The 14,218-nt window shown below is 38.7% G+C and overlaps 1 protein-coding gene across 1 annotated transcript; it reads left to right on the forward strand.

Moving 5' to 3' along the window:
* The first annotated feature begins 2,021 nt into the window (after nucleotides 1-2,021).
* Nucleotides 2,022-13,364, forward strand: map1sb (microtubule-associated protein 1Sb). Its single transcript, XM_052127970.1, has 7 exons — nucleotides 2,022-2,169; nucleotides 4,237-4,338; nucleotides 6,634-6,716; nucleotides 7,400-7,540; nucleotides 7,714-10,789; nucleotides 10,937-11,142; nucleotides 12,152-13,364. Exons 1-7 carry the CDS (start codon nucleotides 2,022-2,024, stop codon nucleotides 12,308-12,310), a joined length of 3,915 nt encoding a protein of 1,304 aa, XP_051983930.1. The 3' UTR covers nucleotides 12,311-13,364.
* The last annotated feature ends 854 nt before the right edge of the window (nucleotides 13,365-14,218 follow it).

Raw genomic sequence — 14,218 nt, forward strand, 5'->3', positions numbered from 1 at the left:
AAAAATTAGCATATTGTGAAAAGGTCATTATTTTCCATAATGTAATGACAAAAAATTAAACTTTCATATATTTTAGATTCATTGCACACCAACTGAAATATTTCAGGTCTTTTATTGTTTTAATACTGATGATTTTGGCATACAGCTCATGAAAACCCAAAATTCCTATCTCAAAAAATTAGCATATCATGAAAAGGGTCTTTAAACGAGCTATTAACCTAATCATCTGAATCAACTAATTAACTCTAAACACCTGCAAAAGATTCCTGAGGCTTTTAAAAACTCCCAGCCTGTTTCATTACTCAAAACCGCAATCATGGGTAAGACTGCCGACCTGACTGCTGTCCAGAAGGCCATCATTGACACCCTCAAGCAAGAGGGTAAGACACAGAAAGAAATTTCTGAACAAATAGGCTGTTCCCAGAGTGCTGTATCAAGGCACCTCAGTGGGAAGTCTGTGGGAAGGAAAAAGTGTGGCAAAAACGCTGCACAACGAGAAGAGGTGACCGGACCCTGAGGAAGATTGTGGAGAAGGACCGATTCCAGACCTTGGGGGACCTAGCGGAAGCAGTGGACTGAGTCTGGAGTAGAAACATCCAGAGCCACTGTGCACAGGCACCAGAAACAGCGGCAGAAGCGCCTGACCTAGGCTACAGAGAAGCAGCACTGGACTGTTGCTCAGTGGTCCAAAGTACTTTTTCGGATGAAAGCAAATTTTGCATGTCATTCGAAATCAAGGTGCCAGAGTCTGGAGGAAGACTGGGGAGAAGGAAATGCCAAAATGCCTGAAGTCCAGTGTCAAGTACCCACAGTCAGTGATGGTCTGGGGTGCCATGTCAGCTGCTGGTGTTGGTCCACTGTGTTTTATCAAGGGCAGGGTCAATGCAGCTAGCTATCAGGAGATTTTGGAGCACTTCATGCTTCCATCTGCTGAAAAGCTTTATGGAGATGAAGATTTCATTTTTCAGCATGACCTGGCACCTGCTCACAGTGCCAAAACCACTGGTAAATGGTTTACTGACCATGGTATTACTGTGCTCAATTGGCCTGCCAACTCTCCTGACCTGAACCCCATAGAGAATCTGTGGGATATTGTGAAGAGAAAGTTGAGAGACGCAAGACCCAACACTCTGGATGAGCTTAAGGCCGCTATCGAAGCACCCTGGGCCTCCATAACACCTCAGCAGTGCCACAGGCTGATTGCCTCCATGCCACGCCGCACTGAAGCAGTCATTTCTGCAAAAGGATTCCCGACCAAGTATTGAGTGCATAACTGAACATAATTATTTGAAGGTTGACTTTTTGTATTAAAAACACTTTTATTGGTCGGATGAAATATGCTAATTTTTTGAGATAGGAATTTTGGGTTTTCATGAGCTGTATGCCAAAATCATCAGTATTAAAACAATAAAAGACCTGAAATATTTCAGTTGGTGTGCAATGAATCTAAAATATATGAAAGTTTAATTTTTATCATTACATTATGGAAAATAATGAACTTTATCACAATATGCTAATTTTTTGAGAAGGACCTGTATATGTGTATATATATATATATATGTATATATATACAAACACACACACACACGTAAGGAAAAGTTTATTAGTAGGCTACCTGTTACCTGAAATGTACTTAAATTCAACACTGACATATCACAGGCCGTTTCTGACGATTATCAGGTTTCTAAGAGGCGCCCGAAGGTTGAACCCTCCTCAATATATATAACATTAGGCCTACTAAACTGACCTTGAATTTTAACAAATTTCGTCTGTTCCACCAACAAAAATAATTTCAAGAGTTATTCAACAGATTTAAGACAATTGTTTTTGTAAAAAATATAATGTGCTTTTTTTTTAATACAGACTTTTGCACAGTACTGTATAAATATGTGAAAGACTGCTGAAAATAGTGTTGCTTGCAGCAACACGCTCATATTCATTCAGAACCGTTGGAATTATCCGCCTGTTTTTCAATAACGCTTGACTGTTTGTGTATGACATCATAAGACTAACTTTCCAACATGGCGTCGGTTCTAACGGCAGCAATGGGATCGGAGGACCTGACAGCCCATCCTGGATTCAGCGATGAAAAATACTCAATGTTGATTGTCATCGGTTCGCTCTATCGACCGAACATACTGGACTATATAGTGGTGGAGATTGAAAGAGGTACTCTTTTCAGATATTGAGTAGAGGAATTTAAATTAAGAATAAATAATGTTTATTCAAGACTTTTATAATATTTGATTAGAAATTAGCCCGATAACACTACTTTCTTGTATGTCATCTCATCTGTATGTTGCAGAACAGGTTTTCAGCATTCTGGGCATGTCCTTTTTTTGGTTATAGAAACGACTGTCGTGTGGATTCATATGACAGAAACAAAATCACACAATGTGACTGGCGTCAGTTTTTCTATCTCTTAGCAATTTAGGCAAAATTATTTGACATTCGTTCTATCAAACTATCGTGAATAGACATAACGTTGTTATTTTTTCAAGTTCGCGCAGTTGTGCCCTGCACTGCAGTGTTATAGCATCAGGGCGCAAACAGCAGTCTAGTAGCCCCCATCTTCATCATCCTGCCCAGTAACAACACTCTTTGCTCTTCATGTGTCGATTTGTGTGTGGTAGTTATAACTTATAGTCTAGTGAAACAAATCGATGTTAATGGTAGTTGAAATATTTTGTTGTCCTCAGTCAAGTTTTCTCAACCTTGCCAACACGGTTACAAAGAACAATGTCAACATTAGACCTGGGTTTGCGTGTTCATACCCACACCAGCGATTGTTTTTCGCTTAGATGTAAAATGTAGTGACTGTCATTGCAGCCTCCAGTAACGTCTGCATTTGTATATAAACGACAACAGAAAAGTGTGTGAGTGTGCGTGTGTGTTAGTTTTATGTATATATATATTTTTAGGCTAATGTAGAAATATGAAAAACATGAAATATTAACGTCTCAGATGTGTGGGCTGAAACTGAAAGGATCAAGCAAAAATGCAAATCTGTTAATTTCTTTTTCATATTCCCTTTTAATTAAAGGCACACTTAGTAATCTTTTCCTCATTAAAAACTTTTTACTCCTAAATAAATAAATAGTAATTTTATAACATATGTAAAAAATCATGACCACTCTAATGAAAGGAAGACTTATATCAGTAACCTTCTAAATCTACATGGAGAGGGTCCCCCTCATGGAGGCTGCCATGTTAGAATCACATGACTAGCTGAATGTAATGCTGTGTTCAAGTCCTCCTGGGAAGTTCGTACTTACGAGGTCAGTTGTCGTGAATTCGATGTGATGTGCATTCAAGTTATTTAAGCCTGAAAGAATGTACCCGTATTGGTAGTTCATATTTCCTCCTCTCTTTTTCCTCTTACTGACAATGACAAGAAACTCTTTTGCACCAATGCATCAAAATAAAAGCCATGCATTAGGTGTAATTGATGCGTTATCTATCTGTTTTATCATTTTTGTACCACCAAATACAATGACGGGAAATGCAGTTTTGTTGCTAAATGGATTATGAGACTCGTAGTGACGGATTAATTGACAGCTGCTGTCAGACTCTATGTTATTATTATTCCTCACACGGTCGCAAGACGACATGTACATGAATCTGCCGTTGTGAGCTGGAACCTGCTTACGTCAGCTGTCACCGCTTACGTCACGAAGTACCGCAACAGCCAATAGGAAAATTCAACTGCAGTAGCCACCGTTCAACCTGAAGAGGGCAGCACTCAGACGTTTATACACCATATATTGTAGAATTAAAACACTTTATACACAAATGTCAAAACAATTACTTGAATCAATGACCAGTACAAATAAAGCCCCATGCTTACAGATCATTAACTAAAAAAAGTTGGTTTAGGGTTTAGTTACCCTTTAAATGCTTTCAGCGGGAGATGTGGTTGTTGGCATGATGTCCGTGTAGTGCTTGTTCAATGCACAATCCCCAATGCTGCTCACATGCATTAGTATTTCATGAGTACAGGAGAGCAGTGCCTAAGCTTTTTTTAGTGCTAGTCAGCCAACCATCTGTTAATTTGAATCTTAAAACCACATTGTATGATGATGTTTCTATTATATGCTAACTGCAGTGCTTTTCCTCTAAATGGTATCAGCCTGCTTGTTATCAAACAACATACAGTGCGTAGTGATGTCAGTAAGCACATTAGCACAAATTAAAATTTACTGAGGGTTCGTAATGCTGGGAAATCTTATTACACAGGTATTCGTGCATGGGATGTGGACTTGACAATGTGCAACTTGGATGAGCAGCTCAAGCTCTTTGTTTCTCAGCATTCTTTGGATCAATCCAAGGACATAAGAGGTGAGTGTCAATCTCTAATTACCGCAATAATAATGTTAACTGTCTTCATCAATGCTTTGTTTGGGAGTTACATTTCTTTTTCAGAGTGATGCAGGGTATGTGCAACTGTGAGGAGTGCAAATTTGGGTCGGCAGTTATAGGCATTTTAGGGACTTTATTAGTGTTAAAAAAAGTAGGCTACTGTTTTAAAGAATGTTGTTAGGAATCTTTTGGAGCGCATGATTTATGTGTGGGGGAAGAATTTTTGAATGAACAAAGAAGCAACTATACAATTCAGTCCCAGCACAGCTGTTTATATGCAGGTCTATAAAACAGACTTTTCCCATGCTCAGTTACACAAGCAAAAAAAAAAAAAAAAGACAGTTATCGTTTCATTGCATCCACATGTCTGATGTAAAAATACAGATGTTCTCTTTCTATTAACTATTAGGAGAGAATAATTGATCTATTACATAATCACATGATCCATGTACAGCTTCTGTTATTTAGTACTGTAAATGCTGGTATTGGGTGGTTTGTTGGTTCTAATTTGCTATTTCAATACTCCCAGTAGAAAGACAGGAAGGAAGTGCTTTCTACCAATTGTTCTTTGGCTGCTTTGACTTTGGCTGCTGGTGGAAAAACAGCAGTGGAATATTTTCTGCAGTAGTGTAGAAAGAGATTTTGCTGACAAAAAATTTTCAGCATTACTACTCAGGAAAAGCTCTCTTTTTCCATTTGCATGACTCTAGTATTGTTTGGGAATTCACTGGCAGCACTGAAGTACATTGCATTTTGACTTCCTTAACCTTTTACATTTTCCACAGGATGTGCTCTAGCATTGAAAAGTGTAAGGAATGGAATAGCTTCAATAACGGAATGCTTTATAGAGAAAAACATTAAACCCAGAGTCTAACTTTGAGTTCGATTTTGATTGTACCATACTCCCATTTTGATTTGAAACTTTTTTAATTAAGTAGGGGTGGCTGTGGCTCAGGTGGTAGAGTGGGTTGGCTGACAATCACAGGGTTGGCAGTTCAATTCCTGGCCCACACGACTCCACATGCCGAAGTGTCCTTGGGCAAGACATTGAACCCCAAGTTGCTCCCAATGGCAGGCTAGCGCCTTGCATGGCAGCTCTGCCGCCATTGGTGTGTGAGTGTGAATGTATGAGTGATTGGGACACAGTGTAAAGCGGTTTGGTAACCTCTAGGGTTAAAAAAAGTGCTATATAAGTGCAGACTATTTACCATTTAATTACATAAAACATCAAAATGTGGAAGTTATCTAGTCATGAATTTTTTTGCTTGACTTTGCTTTGCTATCTGTTCTGGCATAACTGTAAATGATTTCATTTACATGGAGTCAAATATTTAAGTTCTTACACAGAACAGAAGTGTATCTAAAGCACATATTTTCCACTTTTAAAAATGTTTACACCTCAAGAAATGAATAGTGCTTTTGGAAATTAATAAAAAAAAGTCCAATAATGTCCAAGACCACTGTTGAATCAGTTGTTTAGGAAGTTGGTAAAATATAAAAATTAGTGCATCAACTAAGTGCACCTTTACTTGAATTAAATATTTACATTAAAGGGTAACTAAACACCTGCTCAGAGTCTGACTCCACCCACTAGAAATATTTGAAAATGCTGGAAAAGTGGGCAGACCCCGGCGGGGCTAGAGGGAACTAACCGGGGCTGTCAGACTCTATGTTATTATTATTCCTCACACGGTCGCAAGACGACATGTACATGAATCTGGAGTGGTGAGCTGGAACCTGCTTACGTCAGCTGTCACCGCTTACGTCACGAAGTACCGCAACAGCCAATAGGAAAATTCAACTGCAGTAGCCACCGTTCAACCTGAAGAGGGCAGCACTCAGACGTTTTTACACCATATATTGTAGAATTAAAACACTTTATACACAAATGTCAAAAAAATTACTTGAATCAATGACCAGTACTAATAAAGCCCCATGCTTACAGATCATTAACTAAAAAAAAAGTTGGTTTAGGGTTTAGTTACCCTTTAAGTAAAATAATAGACCAAAATGGTACTCAATAAATGCCTGAATATTTTGCTGACAAAAGATTTAGCTAGCTTTCTGATGCAAAGCCTTCAACCAAATGCCAACTTTAGTCTCTAATCAGTTAATTTTAAACGTAATTATTGTGGATTCCTGTTTCAGATTACAAAAGAAGGCCATAAAATTTGCTGTTGAGAATTTCAGAAACGCCTGGTGTCTTTGTGTACTTATCCTAATTTATTCCCTTGTTGGTTCATTTTGTCTGTCTCCCTACAAACCCCATCTCAGGTCAAAGAACATTACAGTTCAGCAAAGAAGTACTAGACATTAGGGTTGTAGTAAATCCATCTGAAGAGTTTCTCTACTCTGAGGTTTGTGATTTCTCATTCTCTTCCTACATTCCATTTATTTGTATAAATGAATTGCAAAAGAGAGACATTAAAAATGGTAAGACTAAATTTAGATAATGCCTTGCAATACAAGACATTAACCAGTTCAGACCCTTGAAATTTTAATGAATTACAAATCCTGCATTTTTGTTGTCTGTGATAATATAAAGAAGCATTAAAACTCAAAATAAATTTGTGTAATATAATGTAATAAATTACCTTATTCACTCTAGCGCTATCTCTGATTTTTGATTCTGTGAGGGATAGACTTACAGTCTCTTCAATGAGCTGTTTTGCAGTTTAAAGTGTTTTTGTGTCGTTCTGATAAAAACATTGATAAAACATCTGTCCAAGAACATTCAGTATTCAAAGAACTCCAGACAGCATGACTTATGGAAAATCAGATGTGATCTGCAAGCTTTATACTGATTTATACCGTTCGTGCCATTGAAGAGACTGTAAGCCTATCCCTCACAGCCTCATTGTTATTCCCATAATAAAATCAAAGATGGTGCTAGCCTGAACAATGTCTATGTCAGAAAATATTATTAATAAAAAAATAATTTATTAAAAGGATAAACTGAATTGAAACTTGCATTTACAGCTTAAATGTATTTGAAACTTATACATGCAGATTATTTATTGTAAATATTTTTGTAATTAAGTTGCACAGCTTGATCTCAAGCATATCTCGGCACAAGCTTCTGGTGCTCACGGGACAGTCTCTTGAGGAAACAGGGGACCTGGTCCTGCACACTGGACAGTTCACTCCAAATGATTTCAACCAGATCTTTTCAGATGAAGAGGTTTGTCTGGGTCTCAATGTGTATGCCAAAAAGTTTAATGTGTTGTCCTCACACTAGCAATGGATTTAGAACCAGCTACTTTAGATAGTATGCAGTTGATTCTGTTACACTGTACAGTAGCTTTTTTCCCATACATTTTAATTAATGCCTTGTTCTCTGTACATTGCCAACAGATTCAGGCACTGTTAAACTCTGTTAGCACATATAGCAAAGCTAACCTCACCGTAAGCTGCCCTAAAACTGGAAAATGGAAAAACTCTGTGCTAGGAAAACACAACATAAATGACATTATCGACATTAAGGTGAATCCTTTAATGGTACTACCCAAAATGGGAGGCCTTCAGGAGTTCACAGACCACCTTTCTGAGTCCTTAGAGCCACAGTCTCCATTTGACCTCTTGGAGCCTCCTGGCACGGTGGGATTTCTCAAACTATGTCGCCCATGCTGCTATATCTTTCCAGGAGGCAGAGGAGACTGTGCCTTCTTTGCTGTCAATGGCTTCAATGTTTTGGTCAATGGTGGAGCAGATCCACGCTCTTGCTTCTGGAAGCTGGTCAGGCATTTGGACTGCATTGACTCAGTGCTCCTTACACATGTTGGAACAGATAACCTGCCAGGAGTTAACAGCCTGTTGGAGAGGAAGGTTGCAGAGCTTGATCAAAGTAAAACTGACTCCCAAGACAATGAGCAATGGATGAAAAATCTGATCTCCCCAGAGCTTGGTGTGGTGTTCCTTAATGCCCCAAACAGACTTAAAAAGCTTCAAGGTGACCCTAATGTACTACGAAGCAGTGATCTAGCAGCACATACTTTACAGAATTTGGAAAAACTAAAGATCCCACCAGAACCACTTCTCCGCAGTTCGGGTGGCTTGATAGAGCCAGTCATTCTTTTCCAGAAAATGGGAGTGGGATGTCTTGAACTTTATGTCCTAAATCCAGTCAAACATAGCAAAGAAGTAGAGTCCTTCATGCATAACTGGACAGATAACAGCTCTAAATCCAAGAGCTTAGATGTTCCCCTGACCTCTCTGGTCTCTATATGTGCTTTGCTTGTTTGGCATCCTGCCAGCCCAATTGAAAAGATTATCAGAGTTCTCTTCCCTGGCTCTACACCACAAGGTAAGATCATGGATGGTCTGGAGAGGCTAAAGCATCTAGAGTTTCTCAAGCGGCCCATAGTTTGCTCTAAAGATTTTGAAACATTGAGATCAGATAAGACTTCAAAACTTGCAGAGAGTCAGGACAGTCCCAACTCTGGTAACAAGGAACCAAGAACTAGTAATGGTGCTTCAAAGGACCGATCTGTTCGTGCACATTTAGAGCTAAAAGACAAAATCAAAGGCATGAATGGAAATTATCCAAAAAGTGAAGAAAGTCTGAAATCAGTAGACAGCGATGCAAAACTAAAACCATCTAAACTCCTTACAAGGAAGGAGTCTTTAAAGGACAAAAGCAATGACAAAACAATCATATCAGACTTAAAGAGACAAGAAAATGGACGGAGAAAAAATTCAGGGAGTAAGGATTCTTTGATAATCAAACCAAAATCAGATATCAAAAGGGATGTAAAAACAGCAAAGTCTTTTGGAAAAGATAGCAAGATAAAACCCACAGGATTATTGAGCTCAAATAAGCCTGTAAATGTACAAAATGGAGCAAAGTCAAATAAGCAGGCTGAAGAAAAAGCCAAAAACTTCAAATCTAACAAAGAGCAGCAGAATCAGAAGCTGTCAACAGACTCCGAGGATGTAAATTGTTCCGTAAGGTCTTCACCAGATATGACAGCAGCATTTCTGGAAATGGATAGAGAACAAAATAAATTACTTTTGGAAAAGCAAAACACTGACTCTTGGAACTTGAAATGTGTCTCTACATGTAAAGCACAATCTAAGTGTAGTTCTATAGTAAACCCTGGCAAGGCCACAGTGTCTGCAAGACTCTTTGACAAAACAAAAAATGATGGGGCTTTGAAAGACAACGTTTCAAAAAATGGGCAGGAGGAAGTTTGTGTCAGTCTTGATGAAAAGACTTTAGATTTAACTTCTCCCAGATCAGGCCCAAATAGTGCTGGCCATATTCCTTATCACCTGTCACCTGAGGAGACCTGGGCCTCAAGGGATCTTAGTAGCCTTGGGGTTAAGATGTGTCTTGGTTCGGATAGTATGCAAATGGGATTGTCCAAGTTTTCAGAGTCTAGATGCCCTAAAAGCAACCAGGAGAGTGTCTCTACTTCCTCCAAAGAGAAACATTCTAGTTTCCTGTCACTCAGCTCTTTTAAGGATATAATACCTGATATATCTCCCACTGTTACTACAACTCACTCAATGCCAGCTGAAGTAAGTTCACCACAGTCCACTGAGGTTGATGAGTCATTGTCAATGTCTTTTGAACAAGTGCTGCCTACAGTCAGTGAGTCCACCAATGAAGATGAAACATCCTACTCAAATGGACACCAAGTCAATTCTGATTTCAAAGTAGGGATGTCTTTGTCTATAAAGAAGCCTCACACTCAAAGGGCACTTAATGATGGCTCTAATGGGTGTCCGCCTGGACCACAGGATCTAGTGTTTGATCCTACCCATGATGTCGACCTTTGCTTGGTCTCTCCATGTGAGTTCAAACATTTCAAACCTGCTGGCAATCAAGAGGATCCACTCTCACAACGATTTAGTAACACAAGCCCTCTCAACCATTCTGATGATAGTGACCACTCCCAAGATTCAACTAAGCCCCTTCCACCAGCAAGTTCCAGTAACAGGGCCACTCATCCAGCTCAGGAGACTCCTCTCACTTCTACCAGTGACAATTTTCCCACAGCCACAGACTCAGATGTACATCTTGGAATAGAGGATTGTCCATCCATTACTGCAGATGGAATTCTAGATTCTGATGAAGAAGCTGCTGTCCAATCCCAAAACATAAATGATGGTTTCAATTCTTATCGACTTAACCATCCTCTGCCTCAAGATCCCCCACCTGCTCCTGTGAAAGACTTGCCTCCTCTTCCACCTCAGCCTGGAGCCTGCATGCCTGATCCTGTTAACAGTGTAAAGGCTGGTGTAGCAAAAGGCAAAAAATCAGTGGGAGTTACACAGAAGTTAACATCCTCTAGTATTTCAATACAAGGCACCAAAACCAGAACTGGAAGTCAAGGTTCCGTTAGTAGCTTGAGAAGTAGCTCAGCTGTAGACACTCTGGCAAATCGGAGCACAAGCTCTGCTCCTCCTAAAAGATTAACCAAAGCAGGTTTGAATACATTTATTGCATTATTATTTAGAATTATATTTTTTCTGAAATAATGCTTTACAGTGACACATTGCTCATGCTGGACATTTTGTTGATTTACAAATACACTTCTCTGACTCTGAGAGATGTGTCTTGGCCAATCAACAGGTAGCAAGTCTGGCACTTCAGTATACTTGGATCTGGCTTATCTTCCATCGGGCCATGCAGCTTCCACTGTTGATGTTGAGTTTTTCTGCCACTTGCGATCATCCTGTTACATAATAAGTGGGGATGATGCTCTCAAGGAAGGCTTGATGAGGTCTATTCTCGATGCATTATTGGAGGCAAAATCTGTGTGGCCTGAGGATGTGCCGGTTGGTATTTACTTGTATGAACATAAATGTATTACCAGTTGTTGTTATTACCAGTTATAATCATGCACATATTGTGTAGATATACTGTATGCATTTGTAGAATAGATATTTATTTCAACCCACCTGTGATTTTGGGTCATTTTGGGTCAGTTTAAGAGTAAATAAAAGTGAAAAACTAATTTAATCTTTTATATGGTCAAAATGCTTTTAAATCCTTGACAACAATGAATACATGACCAATTAAAAATATTTATGACATTTTTATGATACTTGTTTATATTTATGCGATGTCAGAGTGTTTTGGGTGGTAACTAGGGCATTGCTTGGCTAGTGCATTACTAAATGGTTACTAGATGGTGGCTTACCTGTACAAGTCAAAAGAGACCATCCCCAAATCTCTATCCCTCATCTCACTCCCTAGCTTCCTATGTCATGAATCAGTATTTTGTGAGGACAATTTACGGCACTGGCAAGGGTGTTTATCCACTCAGTATTTGGACACTGATGACTAATTTACCTGCGACAAGATTATGAAGTTGCACTGTTAACACAATCAGCAACATCGCTGTATCGATGATACTTAATGCATTTTTATTGTAGAGATTAAAACATATAATGTTATGAAAGATAAATGACATAAGGAACTAAATATACAAAAGAGTGTACTTTTAATCTTTTTCATGCAACTCTTATATTTAAAAGTTCATCCTTTAATGCATTTAAAGACTTCAGAAGATATGACGACAAGGATTGCGCTGAACAATTTTGCGATATTCTAGGGACAGCCCTAGAAATGGCCGACTCCATGGTAAGTGCCCTGACTACTGAATTAGGGAGCTAATTGAGATGCACCCTATGATATCTTGTACCTCTCTTAGTGGCTCTACACTTTAGGTAAGCAGGGGGTTACCTTCGAGGCCTGACCAAACAGAAGGGTTAAATGCCACTAAGATGTTTTTGAACAATGGTATGCATTTAGTCTTAGTCTGTGCTCTATCTTAACTTCCAGGTGACCTTGATTCCTACATTTGAATCGCTGATGATGCATGAGTGGTACCGGGATACTCAAGAAAAACAGCGACAACTGGGCATTACAGTCTTAGGGAGCAACAGCACTGTGGCTATGCAGGAGGAGATATTCCCTGCATGTAAAGTAGAGTTCTGTTAGATGGACGGTGATGACATATGCTTTATCTTTTCCACTTTTTGTGAATATTATGCTTAAAGGATTAGACCTAATCTTACACACTTTGACCACCCCAGATTTAGATGTACATTTATGTTCATGGCAGATGCTATCAACGACTCACAAGTGCATATATTGTGCTTGTGACAGATTAATGAGCAGGTAGGACTACAATACACAATGAAATCACAAGTGTTACAGCAACAACATATTTGAATTTACTACTGTAATTAATTTGGTTTCTGGTTGACAAAGAATAAATATACTAGATTATCACAAAAGTAAACCATCATAATTAAACGTTGTAAAATTTTACATGGAGGAAGCATGTATGGTCAATTAAGAATGCATTATTGTGGTAATGCATATGGCTGTTAGAGTCTAACAATCAAATGTCCAATTTGGGAAAATGTACCTGAACAGAACTACATAATTGCATAAATTGTTTCAATTCTGACTGTGCATGAAAACTATACCAAAAGTAAAATCAATTGAAAGCATAGTGTCATATTTTTATATATTTTTTATAGCTGCTTTTAAATGTACCTGACAGATATGCTCTGTTTATTTTGCATTGTTCTTTTTACATCATTCTCTAATTCCTTTGACTCTTTGGGGACCAGTAGCCTTACACAAACCCACACAAATATGGTATGAATGCACTGCACTATGTAAACTGTCACTTATTGCTGGTAAGAAATCTGTAGAAATATGGTTGCATGTAATTGACCATTTCAGTTGTTGTTTTTTGCTAATGGTTGGACATGTTCTCTAGCCTTACTGATGAGGGGTAGAAGTACCAACTGCATGGCATAAAGTATAATATTAACTGCAGATCCTCCAATGTCTGTTCCCACTGTGTTTCTGTTAAATGCCAGCTGCTGTAGTGCATAATCTAACTATACAAAAAAATGGCTGGTAGGTCTGTGGGCTACAAAAGGCTTTTAAAAATGCGTAAAAAATGTGTGTAATTTTCTTACATAATACTGTATGTAAAATTAATGATATAAATTGAAATTATATTAAATGTCATTGGAAAAACTGTGTTGGCTCTTTAATTGTGTAACTATGAGAATAGGACCATGCAAAATAAGATGGAGATTTCAAACTGCATGACATGAATGTCAGAGCAGATTTTTCTATTGAAATAAACTACCCCACCACTATGGATTCACATATTGCTGCTTTTATTTTCCCAACTCTGGCAATACATTTTTTAACAGTGGACTTTAGGTCCCAGTGTCATTCAGATACTGATATTTAAAAACAAATTCTGTGATCTTTTGAACTTGAGTGAGAAGAGGACCTACATCACTGCTTTAATTTTTACTAGAGGCTACAAACACAACAGAAATGTTAAACGTGTTAAATATAGGCCCGGTTCTATGGGGGTAGATCACCCTCAATTGCAGACCAGGGCAAACTACTGCCCGCGAGTCAATTTATAATGAACGTTATTTATTAATCTTTCATTTATCTGGCTTTGGGACCTATCGTGCATCCACAAGCTTTTAATATGCCCAGGGTTGCCAGATAATTGATACAACACCCAATCTGGCAACCATGCATGCGGGTGTGCGCGCTTTCTCGCTCCTCTTCGGAAAAAATAATAAAATACTTAGCGCTCAATAGTGCAGTATTCTGCTCAAAGTAAAGTGTGTTGCTTGCAGTCACTCCGTGTCCATTCGTGATGCTGCGTGTGCTGTTTAGTGCCAAGTCTGTGAGCAAACCTTTTCGTTGATGAACTTTAGTAAAATCCATAGGCGGAGTTTGACATTCGAGCCGAAAAAAAAAAAAAATCATTGTAGCAGCTGGGACCTGCATGTCCTATCAATAGACCTTTTTCACACTCCAGGTTTTGGAACGCGGAAGTAAACGATTGCAGGCAGG

This window comes from Xyrauchen texanus, chromosome 6, assembly GCF_025860055.1.
Source record: "Xyrauchen texanus isolate HMW12.3.18 chromosome 6, RBS_HiC_50CHRs, whole genome shotgun sequence".
In the NCBI taxonomy this organism is placed as follows: domain Eukaryota; kingdom Metazoa; phylum Chordata; class Actinopteri; order Cypriniformes; family Catostomidae; genus Xyrauchen; species Xyrauchen texanus.

Coding starts and splice junctions, on each gene's coding strand:
- map1sb (XM_052127970.1), top strand. CDS start 2,022: ATGGCGTCGGTTCTAACGGCAGCAATGGGATCGGAGGACCTGACAGCC. Junction 2,170..4,236: donor AGTGGTGGAGATTGAAAGAG/GTACTCTTTTCA, acceptor CTTATTACACAG/GTATTCGTGCATGGGATGTG. Junction 4,339..6,633: donor TCAATCCAAGGACATAAGAG/GTGAGTGTCAAT, acceptor ACCCCATCTCAG/GTCAAAGAACATTACAGTTC.